The sequence below is a fragment of the Xiphophorus hellerii genome, chromosome 12 (genome assembly GCF_003331165.1).
Source record: "Xiphophorus hellerii strain 12219 chromosome 12, Xiphophorus_hellerii-4.1, whole genome shotgun sequence".
Lineage (NCBI taxonomy): Eukaryota > Metazoa > Chordata > Actinopteri > Cyprinodontiformes > Poeciliidae > Xiphophorus > Xiphophorus hellerii.
The window spans coordinates 6854828-6878732 of record NC_045683.1 but is presented as its reverse complement, the minus strand read 5'-3'; the positions used below and the strand labels follow the sequence as shown (position 1 = coordinate 6878732).

Here is a 23905-nt window from a genome sequence, read left to right as displayed (position 1 = left end):
TGTCTGGGTGACCTCTTGTTGGACAGAAAACATACAAATCAGCACATTAAAGTTTCAAATGAGAGTAGAACACACCAAGTTTCATACCATGTTTGTAGGCAGAGACATGCTTCTTAAAAGGTTGGTTGAGGTTAAGCTAGCAAGCCAACATCAAATCACTGAGTTATAACTTTTATTTCACAGGTCAAGACAGCCCAACAATAACTCATAATGTACCAATTTTAACACAATTGTGTATGCATTACTCTGTGTATACAAAATGAATTATGAAATTCATTTTGATATTCAATGTTCTGTTCAATATCAAAGCTTGCTCTTTACAATGTAGCTTTGTAACATTAACAGTGGCACTTCGTCAAGACAGTGAACAATGGTAGACAGAAAAGGAAATAAATTTGTGAATTTTTGAAGTATGGTTCTGTTAAAGGATATGAGCAGGAAATGAATTGCCCAAAGAAGACGATTCTTTTGCCATCTTTGTTTAGTGTAAACCCAAATTAGTTGTTTAATTAGTCTCCCAGGTAAAACTAACAGCTAGTTCAATAGTGGCCTACACCAAGGTGAAGTTCTGCTTTAAATCATTGACTTGGTTCACATTTGGCAGTTGTTTACACAAAACCTGCTGCAAACAACTGCAAAAATTGAGGTGGGAGGTGATGCTTCACCAAATCCTTGGTAAAGCACCATGTACAGTCATGAAACATGACTATAGTAATGTTTTAAGTTAAGAACAAATCTTAAAACAATACTGTGTTTTTTCACACATTGTCTCTCTCATTCTATACTGTTGTGACAGTATAGAATGAGACAAATATGTAAAAAATATGTTTTTAATAAAGTTACCCCAGTTTTAATTTTATTGGAAGGTTTGTTTTGAAAAGAGAGTGGTAAGCTAAACAAGTGACATTCAAAAAACAGCAAAAAACAACACATCTCTGTCCAATAAACAAACTACAGACCCAATTATCAATGCTACAAGTCTACTGATATGCATAAAGTCTATGCACTGTGGAGAAAGATATTCTGGGAGACAGAAGATGCAAAAATATTTCTGCTGCTGATTGTCATGCCTTCAGCACCTTCTCCTGAACTACTATAGTCAAACTCATTTATACGTGATTTTGTTGCATAGCAAAGTATTTAAAAGAACCAAAGATGCTTTTTTTCATAGGTCTCAGCTGCTGTCGTGAGAGAAGCCGTTTCTGCATGTTCACATCTGGTTTGATGTTTCAGCAGAGTACAGGACAGGAAAAGGCACTTCAAAGTGTGGATGCCCACTTCGATTTCCTGCCTGTTCTGCCTTAAGCCTTAAAAAATGAAAAGGTCTGGTTGACTCCCTGGAAAGCTTTGAGTCCTCCAACGGGAATCTGAAAGAGACAAAAGTTACAGGAGCATCATCATTAGTGAATAACTACAAATAAAGACAGAAAGGTGTTTTAAAAGATTTATTTCATACTTTTAGAGTCTTACACATAGAAAAAGGTTCTCTGAGCTGTGTGCCTTGGCTTTAACCCTCAATGGAGACCTCAGGAACAATGTTTCCATTATGTGTTATTTCCACTGAAAGCTCCTGCACCCATAGAGAATAAATTAATTTTGGTGAGCATGCTGTAAAACACAAATACAGAAAAAGACATAAACCCTTTTCCTCACTGTCTGAAGTTAAATCAGATTTTGTATTAGATCAGTTAGAATTACCGGTAACACTTTATTTGACAGGGTGTGCATAAGGCTGACATGACACTGTCATAAACATGAAGGGGTCTTTATGAATGTCTATGAATGTTGTCATGAAGTGTCATTTGGTAAATAATGACACTTTTAATGCAAAGTTGCTCTAAAACTTGCCTTGAAAGTAAATTAAAAGAGCCAACTTTGCATTGAAGTGTAATTATTTAGAAAATAATGCAAAGTTGGCACTTTTAATGGACTTTCAAAGCAGCTTTTAGAGCAACTTTGCATTAAAAGTGTCATCATTTACTGAATAACTCTTCATGACAACTGATGAAGGTGGCACTTTCAAGAATCTGGAAACTGTTAGCAAGGATGTACCAGAATTATGCACAAATTTACTTACTACTCCACTAAGCTGCACAGCCTCAACAGGAAGCTGTCCCTGACATGGAACATCACAGCCTCCGGATTTCGCTTCTTCTGACAACACATCCAGACACTTTTGGTTGGCAGCAACAATCTGGAAAAGAAAGGAAACATGAAGTCCATGGACAAAGTGAGAACTTGACCATTTACACTTATTCTTCAAATTTACTACTGGTTACTGCTGGTAGAGGAACTATTGACCACCCTTCTTTGCAAAATTGTTTCAGTTAATTCACATTTTATAGTTTTAAGCCACAGTGTCTCATGAGATTTAAGTCCACTGCAAAATTGTCTTGTTTTTTGGGGTGCACTTTCTGCTGCTTCTCCTGTCTCATTGTGCTGATGCAATTTCACGTTAACTTGTTTTGTAGCTTGTGTAATGAGACTTGCTTGTTTTTTTGATTGGGGCATAATGTGTTGCCTTTTTTTTTTTTTTTTTACCCTTCTTCATGTTTAAAGTCTGGTTCTGATTTTGTAATTTCTCAATTCTACTAATTTGACATTAATCAAGCCAGTGTGTGGCTCATAAATGTAAGTAGTCATAGATAATAAAAAATTTAACAAGAGGGGTAATTAGATTTTTATGCAGGGCCACATTAATTAGATTTGCTGTTTCTTAATAAATAAAATTCTCTTTTTTAAAAATTCTTATTTGTTGCTCATCTAACAAAATAAAATTGGTAGATGATATGAAACATTTAAGTGTGGGGAAAAAAACAAATATTTGTTTTCTTCTGGCATTATGAAACAAATGATTAAGAGTATTGCTGAAGTAGGAGTAAATGTAACATTAGCATATTTTCATATATATATAAATGTTGCAGTGTCCACCTCCCCTGCAGGAGCAGCAGATTCTGTTTCAGGATCTGCAGGAGTAGCTTCTGTTTGGGTGATAAAAGTGTCCCCTGTTCCCTCAGCTTCCTGAATGTCAAAAAAGAAGAAAATGCATTTTTTTTAAAAGAGAAAGAACAGGTCACAAAATGTCCAGCTGATAAGTTAACCTTGACATAAAAGCAGGGATCTACTGAGCAAGAAGCCCATTGTATTTGTCTTTTTTTTACTTTTAGATGATTTTTAGACTCTTTTTGCTTTGCTTTTGTTTGTTACAATTTTTATCTAACTATGAAAAACAATAAGAAGCTCCCCAGATATCAGACCACGAATAGCTGAAATTGTAAATAATAGTAAAATAAACAAGGCTGTAAATGTTCTACTGCAGTTTTCCGAACATATTGTTATAAACATACCACCGAGGAACTACTATTGCAAAATCTTTCCAGTTATTCATGACCAACAAGCATAAAGTAAAGAGGATTTTGTACAAATCCCACCTCCTGCACAACAGCAGATGTTGAAACATCCTTCGCTGTTGTCACAGATTCAGTAACAGCTAATTGTTGGAGCAGCAGGTCGGCAGTTCCCTGAGTGACAGAAGGAAAACATGAGAAAGGATTGTTTCCTATCTTCAATACTATACAGCAATCAAAAACCAGTTGATTGTAATTTCATTGATTACCAAATAGAATAGAACAAAATGAAATGGTGTTTCCATGATGTAACACTTTTTAGTTGAAAAATCATTTCAAAAACAAGCACAAATAAACAAAAAACATGTTATAAGTGTGGTAATAGTGCATTTCATTATTTTAACAGTTTGAGGCAGTCTGTATGTAGCAGTCTGATTCTTCAGGTTTTGTTGCTTTGGATGTGATGGTATGAATACAGTTTTGTGCTAATATTGTAAACCTCAATTGTCCAAGCACACAACCTTTAAGGCACATGTGTCAAACTCACGGCCCGCGGGCCACATGTGGCCCGCTGCGTCATTTTATGTGGCCCTCTCCCCCCACCACCGTTTTACAGCCCCATTGAATGACTTAAAATAGGTTTTGAGCAAGAATTGACTACAAACTACATCTCCCATAATGCCTTCCGATTCTTACCAGCCAACATTACGGCTTCTCGCCACTAGAGTGCAGCAGAGTCACCTCAAGCTGATAATTAATTTCCCCAGCGAATAAAACTGAAGCATCGACAAGCTAACAAGCTAAAGAGCGAAGTTCCGTGATGTTTCAATCGAGGACTTTTACCGTCTCCTGCCCCCTGATTTGATGCCACAGCTTCTGCTCCACGCAGCTCGTGTGTTTTGTCCATGTTTGGAAGCACCTATCTGTGTTTTCAATAATGAATTTAAACAAGACCAAGACCAGATCGCGCATTACTGACGAAAACCTACACGCCGTTTTGCGGATTGCCACGGAATAGAACTAAAACCAGACATGGACGAACTGACCAGGGGAAAACGGTGCCAGACATCCGGCCAGAAAACATTGGTAAGCACGAACAAACTAAATTTAAATAGAATGAGTGTAAAACCAAAACTCAGTATACTGGAATATGCATATAGTTTATTGATTTTGCTTGTGTTTTGTGTTTATTTACACAACACAACACAATGAGGATGTGTGAGTTGGTGACAGGGTGAAGAGGGATCAGCTTTGTGTTCAACATCACCTCATTGTTTGGTTCTTATGTGAAATACATGTTCGTTGTGTAATAAATAACAAACAAGTTTTGTGAATGAAGTTGAGAGTTAATATCAAAACTTGTTTTTATTCTTTGTCTGCTTATCTGTAAAACAAAGATTAATTTTCCCAGCGAATAAAACTGAAACATCGACAAGCTAACAAGCTAAAGAGCGAAGTTTAGCTGAGCAGTTTAAAAATACTGAGCATATTTTTAAACTGAGCAGTAATTTTACATCCATGCAAACTCAAATGTAATATTTAAAACTTGAATACATAAAATCAGTTATTTAACAATATGAGGTGTTGTTTAATTTATTTTTAACATTGTATTTTCATACATTTATGCTAGGGTTGCCCAAGTCTAGTTTTCCAGACCTATCACTCTGCAACTTTAGATGCGTTCCTTCTCTAACACACCTGGATCATTGGCTCATTCATAGGCCTCTACAGAACTGAGTTACTGCTAATGAGGGAAGTCAACTTTTTGTCTGGGGTATGTTTTAGCAGTGCAGGACTGCACTTGGGCATTCCTGATTTATACCGTCAATGTGGCCCGTTGAGGGTGTCCAATATGCTGAAGTGGCCCTTGGTGAAATTGAGTTCGACACCCCTGCTTTAAGGGGATCCAGTCGCCAAGGTGATGGAGATGTTAGTTCAGATATTGACTGATTGTAGTCTTTAAAAGTCTGGAGGTCAGTAACCAAGCTCAGTGATGCCATAAAATTAGCAGCTCAGACATAAAAACCAATATAATTGCTATCAAATTAACATTTCTTGACATGTGTTGTTAATAAACTCTTGGTTATACCTCTGTATGTTCAACAACAGGAGGGTCAGCTTCATCCAGAGGAGCTTCAGTGATTGTGTTTAATACCTGATGAGATAAAAGGCTGACATGTTACAATTTAACAAAGCAACTGCATTTAGTAAAGTGTAATTATTAATAGCTACATAATGTTGTTGTTGTTTCTTAAAGTGGAGTAAATAATAAGTTTCTTACTGCTGGGATTTCCACAGGTGGGCCAAGAGCATCCTGATGTAGTCAGACAAAACACAGAGAAGTCTATTGTTGACTTTGAGGAAGTAGTTACACTGACATAAAGAAACACTACACAATGAATTAATTATATAAGATTTACATAAAATTATTAACCTCTATGGCTGCAACAGACTGGACACTGAGTGCAGCTGAGTCTTCCAGTTTTTCCTCCCCATCCTCAGGTGGCTCTGCAGGCTCCAGTGTTTCTATGACAACTTCCACCTCTGATCCAGTATCAGATTCTGTTTTTTCTGCAGCATGTTCTACGTCAGCAGGACTTTGGTCACTGGTAAGATCTTCTACCACTGGTTCTTCAGCTTGTTCCTTAACCGACTCCAATATGGTTACTTCTTCAGTGATGGACACTTCTAGTTCCTCCTTGGTCTCAGTGTCTTCTTCTGCCAGGGTCACATCTTTCTCAGAGTCTGCCTCGCAGACATTCTGGGTCTGCAAAGTTACAACACAAAACATGCAACATTAATCTAGAGAACAAAAAGGGTCCCAAGGAATACTGACTTTTCGTATATTGCACTACCAGAACTTCTGGGGTCATAAAAAACGTACCTGACCCATCTCTGTCTGTGTGTCTTCATTGTCTTCTGTCTAGATAAAATACAAAATACACTTTTAGTTAAAATACACTTTTATAACAAGATGGCTACATATATGAATAAATCCATCAATAGATTTACAGATGAACAAACACACAATTTAAAACAATGGAGTATGTGCTCAGGAAGATCCAACTAAACAGACCCGCATTAAAAACTTTATGAATTTACACCACCTTCACAGCTATTTTATAGTAATAGAGACTTTTTAGTAGCACTTCTAACACTTATCTAGTTGTTCATGCTGATTTATTGGTAACCTTGTAGAAGAAAAGTCCCAGATTACTGAGTTAAGATCATACTACAGCAACATATTGTCTTGTTTTTCAACCATTTTGTTGTAGACTTGAACAACACTTGTTTGAGGCACTCACACTAAGTGCCTCAAACAAGAGGAGGACACAAATATAACAAGAACCTCGTCATAAACTGATCAGCAGCCAAACCAAAAATAGTTGAAGAATGGCAGTGTGGGATTTTTGTCTTGTGGGATGTGTTGTTCAATTTTATTTATGCTTTACCTTTGTTATTCTATTTCTGTTTCTGTCATGCTTGCTGTATATTAGATTAGTCTTTCCTTAGCTGTTTATTTACTTATGTTTAGATCTCAATGTGATTTTTCATCCTTTTGCATTTAGTTTATTCTTTAATTGCCAGACGTATGTTTAGCTCTTTCCAGGATATTATTACTCCTCCTCTCTCCCTCAACATCCCTCTCTTGTCTCCACCCTCAGCTGCACCCTCTTACTAATCAGTCATCTGTCACTTGTTAGTAATCAAACTCTTCAGTATTTAATCTTCCCTCTCTCTTTCACTTCTTAATGGATTCTTTTGTTTGGTCTCCTGCTCACACTCCTTGTCCTCTAATTTGATCCTGCAGTGTTTGATCACTGTGGGACTCTTTGTAAATGTATATTAATATTAAAAGAACTTTACCTTCCATCTCCTTTTGTGCATAAACTACAATATCACTACAACTTTAGCTTCTACTCATATAACCTCACACTTGACTCTAGTACACACTTTGCAAAGCAGAGGACTTCATAATCATCTTAGTGACTGCAAGGTGTCCATGTTCTGTGGATCGTAACCAAGCAGATATCTATTCCAGCATTATGCTCTACAGTTGGCATGTGCTCTCCCAGAGGTCTTGTTGCTTATATACTTGCAACTTACTTTGTTGCCATATTCTTTTTAGAGAAAAGTTTTTCCCATAATAATAATTCCAAACAAGATATGCTTTCTCAGTCTTTTTCTGAATATATTGCCCTGAAACTCAAAATGTAGCATGCTGCACATGCAACACTAACCCAGTTAGAGTATTGGATTTGATTTTGGAATTCCTTTGAGAAATTAAAGGTGAATTTGCTTGGAGGGCGAAAAAAAAAGCCTGTCTATCAAGTTGATTGGCAGAAACAATTGTTTCCCTACGATTACTGCTGACTTCTTTCCGCCTTGGTATTGAGTTAAAACACACCTGTTTGCTCCACAGCAGTGAAGTGCCAAAACTCCTACTCTTGAAAAGATCCTTACACGTACTGAAGATAAATGTAAAAATTGTTTCTTTAGGCAGCACCCGGTTGAAACCTTCACTCTAAAGTCCTGTGAAAGCAGCAAAGAGTCTTTTGCATGACTTTAGCTGTTACAAGGGTTGTCTGATTTTAAGATTTGCTTTACAGTGTTTACTTAAAACAAAAAGAAATGCATCAGGCCAAACAATAAAATGTAAAATGTAGAACACAGTATTTTAAACCATTAAGAATTTGTGGCTCTTTAGGAGGAGCTGACTTATAAAAGGCCTCAGGTTGGCGTCAGTTTAAAGGTGTCAAAACCTGCTTCACTCAGGTGCTCACCTGCCTAATCTGCCTCTGGCTTAAAACAAGAAGACATATGGTTGATTCAAGTTACAGTCAGGGGCAAAGCAAAGTGTTTTAGGTAAAAATGAAAGTTTAAATTAGATTTACTTCAGCTTCTACAGCAACCACGACTGGAGCCTCATCTGGGGTTGTAACCTGTGAAGAAGAAGAGGTTAAAAATGTTATTCTTACATCAACAAAACAAAAAAACACCTAAAGATAAAGAGTGCTTCTTAACAAGCATGTCAAGCTGTTCATCAAAACTGCCTCATTCTCTGCAGATTACCTCTTGCCTAAAAATTGAAAGGTCAAGCTTTAGGAGGGACACACACTGGACTTTTAAAAATGTACCCAAAGCAAAACGAGCTTCTAAACAGCATTTTGTCAGCCTGGAGGCATTTAACAGAAAATAAATATCCCAGTGAGAGCCTGATCAGGTTTTCTGTGGCCATACCAGGAAATGCGTGCCAGAAGTAGCTTGTAAACTTGGGCTCACAGTTCTGCAGTAATGCAAACAGCCAGTGAACTTTTTCTTTAGGTGCTTTGTGTGTGATCAGCGCAACAGTTTGGAAAAAGGGGAGGAACGTCCTACGACCTACATGAAAATCTCGCAACCAACTGGATTGTTGGAAGCAGTTACTCCCTCTCTTCACTCCTTGGTATTTTTCAAGTCAGATCTTTAAAACTGTCTTTGCCATCAACTCAGTTCTTCCATTTCAATAATCTTACAGCATATGTTATCCTCATTCATCATTCTGCATGATCATATGATGACCTAGATATACTGTAATGTACAATTTTTAAGATTTTTAAAAGTGTGAAATGCAGAAATCCAAAACATTTCTGGCACAACTTACTGAGAGGATTGGTCTATTAATAAAGTTATTTTTCTGCACTTCAAGTGTTGCTGCTCTCTTCACCTTAGGGATGTGTTAAGTGCACCCCAGGGTTTGCCAAGCTAAATCTGTAAATTACTTTTAATTAGGTCTCAAATTTTAACATTTGTTCATTAATTGCTTCCTCCATCACACCACTTCTTTTATTTGAAGACTACTACTTTTATTTTAGGTTTTATTTTATTTTTGCTCTTTGTTAAAACACAAATGTCACCGACTCCCAAGAAACTACAATAAACCAACTTCAGCTGAGGAATTGTGCTCTATGACAGGACTGCAAAGACCTTAAGCCAGGTTAAGAAACAGCCCTGTCGGAAATATTTAAAATCAGAAAAGGCCTCCGATCCAAATCTCAGAAAAAAAAATTCCTTCTGAATCTAGTCTAGTAGTTTCTTTGGGGGATCGAAAATAAAATATTTGTGGTAGTTAATTACTTCCAGCTCAGTTGTCATGAACAGTAATACGAGGTGGCTTAAAAATAGGGATATTCGAAGTTTGTTAATAAAAGTTATTGTAAAGAGTGCTTGAAAGCGCTAATGGTAAGGAGCCCAAGAGTGGAAAAGAAGTAGAGTCACGAGTCAGAGCTAATAAAAAACAAAACAAGAAGATAAACCTACATTTAAATACCTCAAAAATATTAAGCAAGTTAATATTGCTTTATAAACTATATTATTGACTAACCAAGTTCTAAAATTGTATCAATAATGATCTTAAGAGGGAATTAGAAATCCTTAGATTTAACTTTTTTTACTTGCAGAAACCCATCTGACCTCCAAAGAACAGAAATAAACAAAATGTTCTTAAATTCTCTGCATTTTTACAAGAATATGAGACATTTTTAATATCAGGATAGTTGATAAATTCTATTCCAAACGGGGGTACTGAGGTACCTGGTATTTTTTTTAGAGAGTACTAACAAAAAATTGCCAGATGAGAAGAGAAGCCAGCCAGGCCTTTCAATTTCCTAATAGCCGTCGCCTAAATGATCACTGGGGCGGCATCCACTGTGCAGCCAAGTGTGTTGAGCCATACTGGCAATCACAGAGAGATGCTCATGAATATTGAAAACCTTCATACTCTGATGATAAATAATTTAGCATTACCTTGTGCCAGTTCTTTTTCTAAATGTAGGACAAGTTTACTGTATGAAATATCCTCCAAGTTGTCATGTATAAAGACCAGCTTTCATCAAATCATTTAAATCTGCACGTAAAGGCCTTCTCCAGAAAAAAGGGCCTAGAAAGCAAAATGAACTTACAGTTAAGATAAAGAGAACTCCAGCTAAAATGTTAATCCAAGATATAGGTAATATGATAAACAGAGAGCAAAAGGGAAGGAAGAAAATGATAAGGTGATCTTTAAGTCAGTTTTAGAGATTGCTAAACATGCACTCCATGCAAAGCTATAGCTGAATCCCTCCAGCTACTATAACTAGAGGAACACTATGTTCTGATCACACGTAGCCTCTGTGAAATTTGTCTCAAACTGAAACTGTCAGGAGTAGCTTTAGACACAGTTTGAAAAGAGAGGGAAGGATTATTTTAACTTTAAGACGGATGTAGATGACGTTGCCGAATATGGGAGTGAAGGATGCAGGCAAATAGAGAATAGCAGTGAGAGACCAAACTAGGGAGGAGTGGCGAACAGAAGCATGGTAGGAAAAAGAGGTACAAAATGTTCAGCTCAAGCACAAGCTCCATCTTTAGCTGCTTCAGGCAGCAGCGAACAGAAACACCCAACTCAGCAGCTGTGTCTAATCAAGAAGAGGCGTATGCTCACCTGAAACTCAGCGGCTTCTAGATAGAATCAGTTTTGTCTCACCAATTTATGTCTGTACTGATTCTGCATTAATCTTGTTCTCTGAGTAAACTTTGGCAAAGTGCCTTATGGGGATATTTTTGTCCAAAAATGCACTGTCCAAAATATAGGTCAAATTGAAATTACCCTCTGGAATTAATAAAGTTTTTGTAAATGCAGTTTGAAAATCTCAGAAACTGTGAAAACTTCTGCAATTGGAAAGATGATTTGTGACTTATTAGTACATCTGTTAAAAAGAATTTGTCTGTAGAAATTATTTGAATTTGTGATTCATTTTTGTTCTGTTTGTCAAGACACAAAGTTGCATCTGTTTTTGAAGCATCTGCCTCCTGCATGTTAATAATGAGTTTGAGATTTTTAAATAATCTTAAACTGATCAGATTGATCAAACTGATCAATTAGAAGACTGGTTGTTTTGTTGTATTAAAAGAAGTAAGGGTTCTACTATAGTTCTGCTATAGGTTTACCTATCCTTACACTATTACAGGTGGCAATTTCAACAAGCTTGCAAAGTTTTTCCATTCCAAAAATAAATTATGTCAAACATACCATTACTGGCCACGTCATCAGGAACGCCATCTTGTTGACACAAATAGCAAATCAACCAATCACAACAGTAACTACATCCTACGACTACTACTTCCTGAAGCCTAAAATTAACATCGGAATGGGGAAAGGAAAGGGATTTAACTAATCTCTTGGGTTTACAGAAAATGGTTCAGCAAATAAAATCTAATCTGCAAGCAGCAGTTCTGTTGACATCAGAGGTTAGAAGATGTGCATGCTGCTTCAATACAGCAAAGCAGAAAAGAAATAATAGCTCAAACAAAGTTACAGCCATGGTGAGGTGAATATCAGCTTTGAACACAAAGAATATTATGATTTAAAATTAAATAACAGAAAAAAGATTGGCAGTAATAAAGAAGAAGGATGTGTTTAAAATGTTTAAACTCTGCAAAAGCCGTTTTGACGGAGATGACAGAGGAAACACAAAAGTTTACTGTATCTAGTATCAGTAATTTATATTTTTATAGAAAACCTGCAGGTGTGATTTAGCAGATAAATCCAGAATATGCTTCCTGCAACTGGGTAAAAATAAAACTCCGTCACACCCTTCTTGTCTATATGTCAAAAAGCAAAATATGCATCTGCCTCTCATTCACTCATGAACAATTTTCATTTTAAAGTCACTGATTCTGCCTATTAAGTGGTGAAAACACCGTTCACTGCTGCAAGCTGCAAACCTCTCCTTTATTTTCCGCCTGTTTCCTAAATGGAACATGTTGTTCTCCCTGCTTCACAGCCTCCATCATCTGCCTCCCTCCTCCACTGACCCTGCTGCTGCACATTTGCCCTCTATTATTCTATAAACTCCAAAATTTATAAAAACAATCCTTAGAGCATGCATGTGATAAAGCTTGTGTGCAATAAATGTCACAAAAGACCCACAAGATACAGATACATGCTAAATCTAATGTAACTTCAAAGTCCATCAGTTTCTCTTTGGTATTTTGTTGTTTACTACCCATTTTCTTTTCTGCCCTCACATTTCAAGGTGACAGGCATATCTTCTAACAAAGATCTGATATGGGATTTGAGATGCAGGAAGTGAGACTCCATTGCTATAGGCTGTTAATCTTATTGGTTTGGTTGGAGTTCAGTATCTTAACAAGAAACAAAAATAATGATAAAAGAGCAGCTAAAGTACAGAGAAAAGACTTTCAAAGACTTTCAGAAAGTCTTGAGACCTGTTAATCAAGACAGTTTTGAGAGAAAAACAAGTCAAGCTTCTTTGCAAGCAAAATGCAATAAGTGCCAAAGCAAAACAGAACAAAAAGAAAGTAAATTGACAGAAAGCTGGCCTGACTATAATGCACCAGAAACATAATAACTACCTGTCTATGTGTTAACACAAACTAGCTGACATTCAGTCAAAAATAACAAACAAAGGTCATTACAGAGGAAGGATGGCAAAAGTATGTGAATGCACATCTGTCCCGACTGGTTCCTAAATTTGGCTACTATTACGTCTTGATGCCAACCACCAGGCACACAACACTCAAAAACTATTTCTTATCAAACTGTCAGGTGCTGCTAATGGTTTCTAATGCATCTCCATGCTCTGTAAGATGCTCCAGTAACTGCCTGTAGAACACCCTTAGAGAGTGTTTTACACTCTCTAAGGGTGTAGAGAGTGTACACCCTTAGAGAGTGTACATTCTCTAAAAGTTTTTACATCTAGAAACTTTTACTAGATGTAAAAGTTTCTTGCAAAATCGAATCACTTTAATAAATGGAACTGCTGTACATTTGTACCAAGTTATGTGCAAATCAGACCATTCCTTCAGAACTTGTAAATGAAAAAAGAAATGATTTAATTACCTCAGGGACAGACTCTGTTTCAGAAACAGAAACCTCAGCCTCTTTCGCCAGATCAGCTTCAACCGTAGAGGGTTCTGCTGGAGGAATACTTTCAACTGCTGCTTCTTTGGCGACACGTGCTGGACCTTCAACTTCATCCCCCACTCTGGATTCCAGCTCCACAGTAGCCTGCTCCAACAGCACACCATCATCTGCTGCAGCTACCTCAACCACGAAGGCCTCTGCTGCTTCTTCTTTCACAACAGGCTGCGGTTCAAATTTTGGAGGTTCCACTGCAGGGGCAGAAATGGGAATGACCTGTGGGGGCTTTTCTCGAGTGGGTGGTGAAATCTTAGCTGCTTTTTTGGGAGTTGCTGTAGGGGGCGCACTAATGGCAATCCCTGAGTTGGATTTGATTGGTAGATTGGCTGCATGCTGATCCTCAAGTGCTCTCCTCTGGGCTTGCTGCAACAAGGAAAAACAGAAAAAAATAAAATCACACATCAATGTTAACCACTAATGACTCAATACCGAACAAGCATGCTTAAGATGAGTTTTGATCTTTATCAGAACAGATATATTCATTTTTATGCATTTGATAATGATGTAGCTATATACTTGACTAACTATTAAACTATTTCACATTTTGTCATGTTACAACCACAAAATCCAATCAATTCATTGGGATTTTAGGTGATGAACTAATACGAAGAACATGAAAACTGTGATAAAGAAACAAAATCATAGTTTTCAAAATTCTGACAACTCTAAATAAAATCCCCTGCAACTAATTGTCTCCAGATATTTAGTAAATGTAGTCTGCCTGTGTGTAATTTAGTCTCAGAATAAATCAGAGAACATTACTGATCAAAAAGAGCCATGAATGCCAAGGAACAGATAGGTCAGGAATGAAAATGTGTACAAGTTTAAAACAGAGTAGGTCATAAAACAATTTCCAAACAATTATTTGAAGCCTTTATCAATAATTTGTGTGAAAATAGAAAGAGTGTAACTGCAAATATACCAAGACATGTCTGTCCACCTAAAATGACCGGCAAGCAATAATAAGCATTTATTAAAATAGCATTCAAGAGGTTCACAGTAAATACTGAGGACCTGCAACCTGTCAACAGCACAACTATGAATCGGTCACACATAATCCCAATTAAACCCAGTAAAGTTTACAGTTGTAATGTAATGATATGGAAAACATTTCCTGGTGGTATTACTGTTTTTGCAAGGTGTTTCTAATGACAGATAAACATAAGGCATGATACAATACCTCATGGGATTTTAACTGGTTTTTACTTTTAAATGCTGTTAAAAAGCTTGATGTGACTGGCAAACTGTAGCTCATCCTAGCGCCTACAGGAATACCAGACATGCCATACTTGCCAGGTTCAACATATTTTTCAGCTTTGGACAAAACCCCCTCGAGCTTTAGTGGAGATTTTAGGAGGGCAGACCACTGGAGGGAGGGGGCAACTGGGACTGGACCCAACAAGGCTAGTTAGATAATGGGAGCTAATTAGTTGAATCAGAACAGTCCTGACAGGTCTGGTGAAGCGGGAAAAGAAACCGTACGAGTCAGCAGCACTGATGGGTGCCCTGCGGGCCAGACAGTGGGTCTAATCACTTCATAATCAGGTTAGAATCACTCCCCAAAAATGCTTTTGTTAGGCCAACAGCCAGCTTTGCATTGCTAGACCTGTGGTGCAAGCCAAAAGTGCCTGGGTGTATGTGGGGGTGTATATGTCCTGTCCGTCCAAACACCGTCAAAACAAGGCCTCTGTTGCTGATGTCCATACAAAGCTTGATATTTAGCAGCCCACACTGGACTGGGAACAGGAGAAAGACAATTTATAAAGAACCAAATTTAGAGAACAGAAATAGACACACATCAGTCAGGGTTCTGATTTCTCTAAGGTGATTAGTGATAACACAAAACTGAAGTGACTTAAGGAGACCATTTTATCTAACTGTCAATAGTGGACTCTGAAAACCAATGAGATTATGCACATTCCAACCTGGCAAAACCTTTGCAGGCCATTCCTACAGTCAACACATCATCAAAACCAGCCCTGTGGTGCTGAGAGGAGCAGACTCCAGCTAAAGATGGCAGATTTGGGCAACAACAGAGCTTATCTGGGCTGTCTCACCTGCTGGAAAGCCTGGTTAAACATCTGTGGTTTATTCTTTTACTTAACAGAGAGAATAGACATTGATAACAATTAAAAACATGACCTAGAGTTAGCTAACGGTTAACTCTAGTTAACCTGTCTGTTGTCCATAGACAGGTTTCACAGGTTCTAACTGGTGATTGGCAAGGTCAATTAATGAAAAAAGAGAGAAAAAAAAGAGATTGTTTTCCAAATCATTAAATGAACCAAAGTAAATAACTGTAAACCAAACATCAACAAACAGCATGTACATTTTTGGGGTTTATTAACAGTCAGTTATGGCTACTTTGAAGCATACATAAGAATAATCTTATAATTTCTTCATTTTCCAATAGAATCCAAATTACCTCTATGAAGGAAACTGCAACACATTTGTTTCTTACCTAAGGGTAATAGATCCCAAGAAAAAAAGGGTAAAATCTTATTGTCCCCCCCAAAAAAACAAATTAGTGCATCTCTAGTACAAAATCCAAAAATCTAATTCTGACATTTAAAAGGCTTCTAAATCAAGTGTGAAACATTGTAATTAGTTAAAGAAATGTCTTTATAGTTACATTACAGACAGGACAAACTGCATAAAGGAGTGAAAAATGTTATGATACCAAAAGTTGGTACAAACAAAACTGGTTTTAATAGTTTCTTTAATTAATGATGCAAAATTGTTTAATTTGCTATTAGCAGCAGAGTGGATTCCAGTGCACTGCTGCTTTTACAAAAAATGATGCATACAAAAACTTTTCCTTTGGGTAATAACAGTCTCTTCTCTCATTTCTTAAGATTATAAAAAGTTATTTTGTTGGTTACAAAATTGGCAAATATTTTTCATAACAATGAACAATAGTGAATGTAAAAGAAAACGCTAAATGTTTGCATATAAAAAGATTTTCATGGTTTCAAAGTAAACCTTTGCCCTTGACGAAAATGGAGCTTCTGTGTTACTTTCTCGCTCACACAGATCTCCACTCTGCCACACCCACTCATTTCCTTTGAGCGTTCCGTGTTCAAAAATAGTTCTACCCCAGACACAAGAGAAATGGAAAAGGAGATGGAACCGTATAAATTAGTGAGTTACTTATATTAAGACAACAATATGAGTTCTGTGTTGGGTTGCTGCTGATTTTTCTGCAATTTATTTTTTCTCACGTGTTTTAGAAAGTGCGGTCTAGTTGTAAAATAAAACAAAATATATAATAATTGAATTATGTTAATCTCTCTCCTGACTTTGAAAATGTCAAGAAGTAATCTACCCATCTTAAACAAAATGGTTGAATATGGCTATATTAGGTTTTGAAGAATAAAATCTACTTAGGTTAAGTGTGGTTATCTTTTGGTTCAGTGAAATTTAAGCATATACATTTTTGTTTTTTCCACCTCTACCTTCTTTCTGCAGTTTTATGCTAAACCTGAACCTCAAAATAAGCCGTCAAACAGTCAGCATTGTTTGTGTTTTCATTTGCTTGTAATGAAAATTTCACGAGAAAACAAAAAGAAACGCACAGTGTCGCTACTCTTGCAGAGTAGATCTGTTTTGCTAACAATAAAAAGTGCGCCTGTCACCACTCACCACCCTCCTCATGCGACGCTTGTTCTTCTTCCTCTTGCTTGGCATTTTGGGCGCGCTGCTGGAAAAACTCAAAAAGACTGAAAGGAGTGAAACGGGCAGCAAGGCAGAGAGAGCAATGTGGATGTCTATAAAGCCTCCTATTTCCCCCCTTTTACCTTTGCGCGGAACCTATAGGCGGACTGGGATGGAAGATGGGAGGGGGGCGTGTAGAGGCAGAGAGCGACAGCAAAAAGACGCGCGCATGCGCTCCGCTGCTGTGTCACATGGCTGGATGAGCGCTGGACGACCTATCTAGATTTTGGACGGTAAGTTACGTTATGTAAGAGCTCCATCAAAGCACAGAGAGAACGACAGAGAGGTCTACTGGCTTGGGACGCATTTTGGCTCACGTTTTAGGTTTTCTGCTGCATTGATGTTTTGTCAGCCACGCTCAGTCAAAATCATGAGACGACATTAACTAAACACAGTCCTCCAGAGAAATTGGAATGTGCAACTACAAACAGAGTTTTGAATGGATTGAAATCATAAAGCAAAAGAATAGAAGGCATTGTTTGATGCTGGGAACACAAAGAGAGAAAACTCGCCCGCTGGACTCCAGAAGCTGTGAGGACCCTATTGTCTGAAACTTCTTGGGCAGCAGGGAATGTATGCTTATTACATGAAATGAATGCGCTTTTGTGTTGGCCACATTTATTGGCTTTTACTTAAAAGCCCTAAAATAAACATATTTTGTATTGCAGTTATAATCTTTCTCTAAGAAAAATTCAAAATCTGACTTTTAATCAAAGGTATACAGGGTGTTCAATTATTAGAACAATCCCTAATAAAATTAATGTAATACAAGCTTATTTTATTTACACCTTTTTTTTTAAACGGATGACTGTTGCTTCACCAAGCTTTTCTCATCTGGATAAAGACCCGGTTTTCTACCAGTACACTGAAAATTGGTCATCAGCAGGATAAAAGTCTGATTATGGAAAAGCAACACAGATCTATACTGGCAGAGCCAAAAATCTATCAAGGTTTGATAGCTAGAATTTTCACTCTGACATTATGCAACTGCAATAGAAGACTATTTTATCTGAAAGTTGTTTTTTTTTTACACATCTTTACCGAGAGCATAGATAAACAATAAATTTGTGGATTCTTTATTTCCCAGGTGTTGTTGGACATAGTCATTTGACATTTATACCGTGTGGCAGTTTTGCCTGTGGGCTGGAAACTTAATTTTCTCCTTCAATGTCATTGAATGCTTATCAGTTATGTGCAGTGATTCCAACCTGAAGCTCCAGTTCAGGATGAACATTATGATCACTGGCTAATTGAAGAATAAAGACATTTTTGCCCTGTCTATTTTCTCTATTACAACTACAAAGATTATAATAAAGTTGGTCCTATTGTTCTGGCTTATATTTTAAGTTTTGCTTTATATATGTAAAATGTTATCTATGCAAATTCAGTCAATGTTTTGAAACATGCACCAAGCTTTTGTGGATTTCCTCTTTCTTATTGATTCAGAAATGTATATCTGGCCTTTACAGATTCACATAGATTCATTTCTTATGGCTTATGTTTTGTGATGCAGTTACATGTTTTCGTGTCATTTAAAGTATGCAAATGTAACCGGTCTGCAGTTCACCTCAAAATGCTGACGTGGATTGTTTTCTTTGTTAGGACGTGATCAATCATCGTTGTTGGCTGTATTTTCCTCAGCAGATCACATGTCAACTTTGACAAGTAATCTGAAGTTTTTCCTTTTTTTAAAGTATTCAAAGTTTACAAAGCTTTCTGCATATTCCAACAAGGCTTAGTTTAGTCCCGTACCTCAGTCGTGTGAGCACACATCGACATGAAGCAAAAGAGAAAAGAAATCAGTTCAGCAGGTTTGTCAAGTTACATGGCCAAAGGGTTAAATGCTATGAAATCAAACAGCTAAAACAGAAGAGAAGCACAACAAAAGACTTTAACAACAATTAAATAAGGTGGCATGGCAATAAAAGTTTAATGTACTTCTAAAACTTAACTGTTTATGATAATTTGTGATGGCAATTTACAAAAGTGAGTGAGTGCTTTAGTTCAGAAATTTGCATGAATCTTGTCTTGTTCATTAGTAGATAGATCATAGAATATATGTGCTGGCAGGGCCAATGCTGAGTGATTTATCTTTTTATTTATGCATAAGTCTAGTGAAATGATGCGACTGCTGTCATATCAGAAACCTTTCAGCATTTAGAGGACATTTAAAATAAAACAAACAGTTTCTACAAATAACTGGATGGCTCTGGCAGACGGTGGGCACCCAACCTGCCTGATTACTTGTGATAGAATGTGCACTGAAGCTGTCATAAGGTTAAAAGTCATTATTTTAAATAGAAGAAATGTTGTCTGCCAAGTAACACCCATCCATGGTGACCTCTGTCACATCAATCAGACTCACATCCTGGGACAAAGCCACCATTATAAACTGGGATGTTTAAACATCCTTCCATAACCAATCAAACTCCTTGGACCTTTTCAAGTTTTGTCATGTTACAACCTCAGATTTCACTGTATTTCATTGACATTTTACATCATGGAGTTGCATGAAGTTGTGCATACTTTTAAATAATATTATAAGTGAATATTTTTTTATTTGGGAGCAGTAAAAACACAGTTTAGCACTCACTAATGAGTAGCAATGTATCACTTAGCTATGCTTTTCTGTGTTATTTGTTCCTTTACTTGTAGCTTGTATAATGTTGCTCTTGGAAATATTAATTTAAATATGGTGCAAAAATACTATGTCTATTGTAAAGAGCCAACTATTACTCAATATTTTATCATCAACAAGGAAGTTTAATAGCAGCAAGATAATATGAATCCAGTCCACTCCCACAGCTCATTATTTTAATGTTTATAAATTTTTTTTATTAGTGGCACAGTAGCCGTCCACACACAGTGTTGCATGCATGTGTAAAGAGTCACAGCTCTTTGGTGATACGAGCCAGACAAATATCACAGAGAAGTGAAAGACTTGCTGAGCACGTCATCTTCTGGAGTAAAACCAGGTATTAATATCACTAACCATGAATAAAGTTTGCTGCGCCACCAGTTGTCAAAGTACAGATTAACACACTTAAACATAATACTCCCTGAATATTTTCAGAAACTCTCTTGACCTCTTGTACTCACCGTAACTGCACACACCGTACACAGACAAAAGTCAAATCCCATTCATTCCTTTTTATATTGTCCTGTCTTCTGTTTGTCGACTCGGCCTCAGGCTTATTTCTGCCTCTAAATCTGTTCCAGGATCCAGCATGTGAAGTTCAGACCATCTGAGTGAGAATATGTTAGGGACTCAGCAAGACTTCTCCACCTTAAAGAAGAAATTAATTTCAAACTTTGTTTTTGACATATGTTCCTAAAATGTAAATTTTACACCATTAAATAATTTTGAATGTTAACAGTTTGATTGTTTTCAGATTTTGTGGCTTAAAAACCACAAACCTGGGAAAATGTATTTGTCATGTATAGAGTTGAGGGAAAACCATGCAAGATGTTCTGAATGTTTTACAAATAAATTCTGAAGTTTGTCTTTCTTCCACGTGTTTGCAGTGCCTCCTAGAGGGTATGTGGCAAACTCCATGTAACGTCTTATAGATTTCTTTCAACAAGTCAAAGATCTTGTTATCTTTGCTCCTAGACCAAATTTGGAGTAGCCCAGCTATTCTCCCACCTGAGCTGTGGATCCCTGCAAATCCTCCAGAGTTTCCATGAGCCTCTTTATTTTTTCTCTGACTAAGGCTCTCCTGGTCTGTCAGTTTATGTAATTGAAAAATCTCTTTCTGAGATATTTAAGGCATTGTGGTTCTATTTAATTTTTTATTTAACTATTTTTTTCTTCACAGCTGTCCCTGAACTTTCTGCTGTGTTCTTTGGTCTTCATGATTCTGTTTGTTCGCTAATATTTTGTAGCGAACCTCTGAGGGGGTCAATACACACGCACACCTGAATTGTAAAACATTTTTAACTTATGCCTCCTCTATCTATCTCATAAAGTCTTATTCAAATAAAGTTCATGTTTGGAATGTGACAAATTTTTTTAAATGTCAAGGTGTATGAATACATTTGAACTTTTACATTGTAATTTTTCTTTTTTGTTACCATACATATGAAACCAGTCTGTTACCCAACCTTACAGCAAGCCACCCCAAATAGTGTTAAAAGGTTTAATTGGTTAAATCAATACAGGGTGATTTACTCTAAAATGGGGTTATAAATAAAACTAACAAATTAAGAGTGTAAGGAGAAACCAAGAAAGAGAGAAATGGAACTGAAAGGAGAATAGGTAAGAGTATCAGAATGAAGTGGGAGACACATTGTGTAAGTAAAAATATGCTCTGTAACTTAAGGTCCCACAAAAAAATTATGATGAAGTCTCCACGTTAACGGTTGTCTTGTGTTCTTATATCCAAGAACAGCTAAAGAAAAAAACAATCTTGAAGAAGGCAAACTTTACAGGGTAAGGATCTTGTTTCCATTCCAGGGACCTTGTAGTTCTCAGGCTCCTCTCCTGTGGAGACATTTTTCAATTTTTAAAACCAGCCTTAAAAAGTTCCTTTCTAATAAAGCTCAAAACAGAGGAATGTTTGCCTGGTAGTTGGTGGGGGAGTAGACGGAGGTAAAGTGTAAGGCCTGATTTGGTGGGAGAGAATGCAATGCTCTGCTTCTCTCATGCCTCATTGTGAGGGGTTAGGTTATCCTGAGCTGTTTCTGTAGACATGCTGCTGGGCTTAGGCTGCTAGAGAGTAAAATTATTACTTTTACTCACTCTTCTGCTTTCACTTTCCGCTACTCTCAAATTTGCAATATTTACTGTTAATTCAACGGTTAACTTTATATTTTCTGTAAGTTTTTTATTTCACTCCATAGTAGCTTCATCTACTGTGGTGTTTTGTTTGGCATAAGCAGAGATAATGCTGCCAAAAACTAAACCCTCTTCTTCTCCTGCTGTTCACTTTTTTACTTTTTATTACATTACTGCTACATCAGTTATTCTACTAGGTTTTTATACATCTTTCCCAGGGATCCCAACAAATGTGGAGGGTACTGTAGATAAAATTCTGCTCTTTAGCTCATCCGATGTACTAATGTACTATGCAGATTATTGTATATGGTTCATTTGAGTGGTTTATTTGAACTTTCAAACCTTATTATTCAAGCAGATTACAAAATCAAAATATATAATGCAATTTACAAATCAGATGATCTAAGTTTAACGCCATTTTCAACCAAGTTGCTGCAAAAACCTCCATATCACCTTTCTGAATCACATTTTTCTCCTGATAACCTCTGACACATTTCAGCAATAAACGGTTAATACTACGGAACCAAATGTCCATACAAGGACGGGTTTGGTCCGATCATGTGTTCCTGCTAGGATCATGTTCCCTGTGCAGAGAGTGACTCACAGCAGCCATATAAACAATTTAAATGCAAAAGCTATATTTATCCTTATCATACAGAGCTCTGCGCTGACCTATCAAGAGATAAGATTGTCATATAATGACAGATTTCAAATGAGGATTGTTGAGAAAGGCAGGTGTAAATGGTATGAAATAGAGAACTGCCTGAAATGTGTTTTCAGAAAGCTGATGATTTTAAAAAAGAGAGAATTTTAAACATTTATTTTTGCTGTTAATGATGTGATTCAATAAAAAAAATGGCTAGTATGTGCATGTACTGCCATCTGGTGTCCAGTTTGAACCAAACAACCTCAACCTCCACATTTTGTGTATGTAGAAATCTTGATATGTGGAAAGAGAAGTTCAGTTACGCAATTTTTTTTTTTACTCCTTTTTGCCTGAACAATTTAGGCGCCGGCAGCCCTGTGAACTTCCTTTTGAAGAGAACTGGCCATATTGTAACGATTTCTTTAATGTAACAAGTGTATTTAAAAGTGCCTAGACACACTATGCAGCAGTCCAAAACGCATTTTTCATGTTAGAGCTTAAAAAAATAAAAATAAATAAAAAATACTGACCTTTTTTTTGTAATTGGAATAGAAATGAAGAATTCTTTCAAATTTGATTCAACACAATATGTTCTGGTTTAAGTGGAGCTCCAGGTAACATTACTCACCTTCGAAAAGATAGGCAATTTTTCTGAGTAAAACAAAAGCTGCACATACAAAACATATCAATATGTATTTCATTGTACAAAAGCGAAATAAAGAGGTGTATGTATTTACAATACTGTATTTTTAAATGCTGGTGAGGAGTTTACATATCAACATCATGATTTATTCACATAGAAAAAAGACATCGGAAATACTGAAGGATTTGCAACTCTTATCTTATGGAAATATTTTTTATAGTAGACAAAAATCTGTTCTCTGTGCATCAGAGGATTTGAATAGACCAGCTACAATAAATATTACTTATATTTTTATCCCATGGTAAACTTCTTGCCATATTTTAAGTTTTGCTATACAATTCTTAAAGCAATATGTAAAAAACTTAAACAGAAACAGCTTGTTTTACTGAAGGACTTTTTCACATTTTCTTAAGCTTAAACTACAAACTTTAACATTATATTGGGGTTGTACATGACAGACCAGGATAAAGTTGTTCATAAGTAAAATTATAAAGAACAACAATTCCTATAATTTTTTTTTACAAGTAGCAACGGCATGCACCGCTTCTTTTTGAGACAAAAATTCTCTTAATTTGTAGTTAAATTTATACTTGTAGGATTTTATCACAGTATAGAGGCAGAATGGCCCAATCCAAGTCCACAACCTAAATCCAATAGAAAATATGTGGAAAAACTTGGAAATTGATATTTACAATCAGTCAGATTGGACCATCTCCATCTAGTTCGTCTGAGATTCACAGAGTATCCAAAGGCATATGGGCAAAAATGTCTTCAGATATGCCCAGCTGGAAATCGGAAAGACCAGCAGCTGTAA

General features: G+C 36.6%; 1 protein-coding gene across 2 annotated transcripts; it reads right to left on the bottom strand.

Annotated features, from left to right (window-relative positions):
* Positions 1-155: 155 nt before the first annotated feature.
* On the bottom strand, positions 156-17181 carry LOC116729464 (fibrous sheath CABYR-binding protein-like). 2 transcript variants are annotated; one of them, XR_004341159.1, is made up of 12 exons: positions 16954-17181; positions 13231-13674; positions 8243-8290; positions 6232-6270; positions 5782-6114; positions 5629-5661; positions 5437-5502; positions 3432-3521; positions 2932-3021; positions 2078-2194; positions 1457-1570; positions 156-1367 (listed from the first exon to the last, which is right to left on the bottom strand). XR_004341159.1 is itself a non-coding variant. In XM_032578044.1 (12 exons), the coding sequence occupies exons 1-11, from the start codon at positions 16996-16998 to the stop codon at positions 1508-1510; spliced, it is 1368 nt and encodes a 455-aa protein (XP_032433935.1). In that variant the 5' UTR covers positions 16999-17181; the 3' UTR covers positions 156-1367; positions 1471-1507. The 2 variants fall into 2 exon arrangements, 1 of the variants encoding a protein (XP_032433935.1); XM_032578044.1 differs by having other exon boundaries at positions 1471-1570.
* Between the last annotated feature and the right edge of the window lie 6724 nt (positions 17182-23905).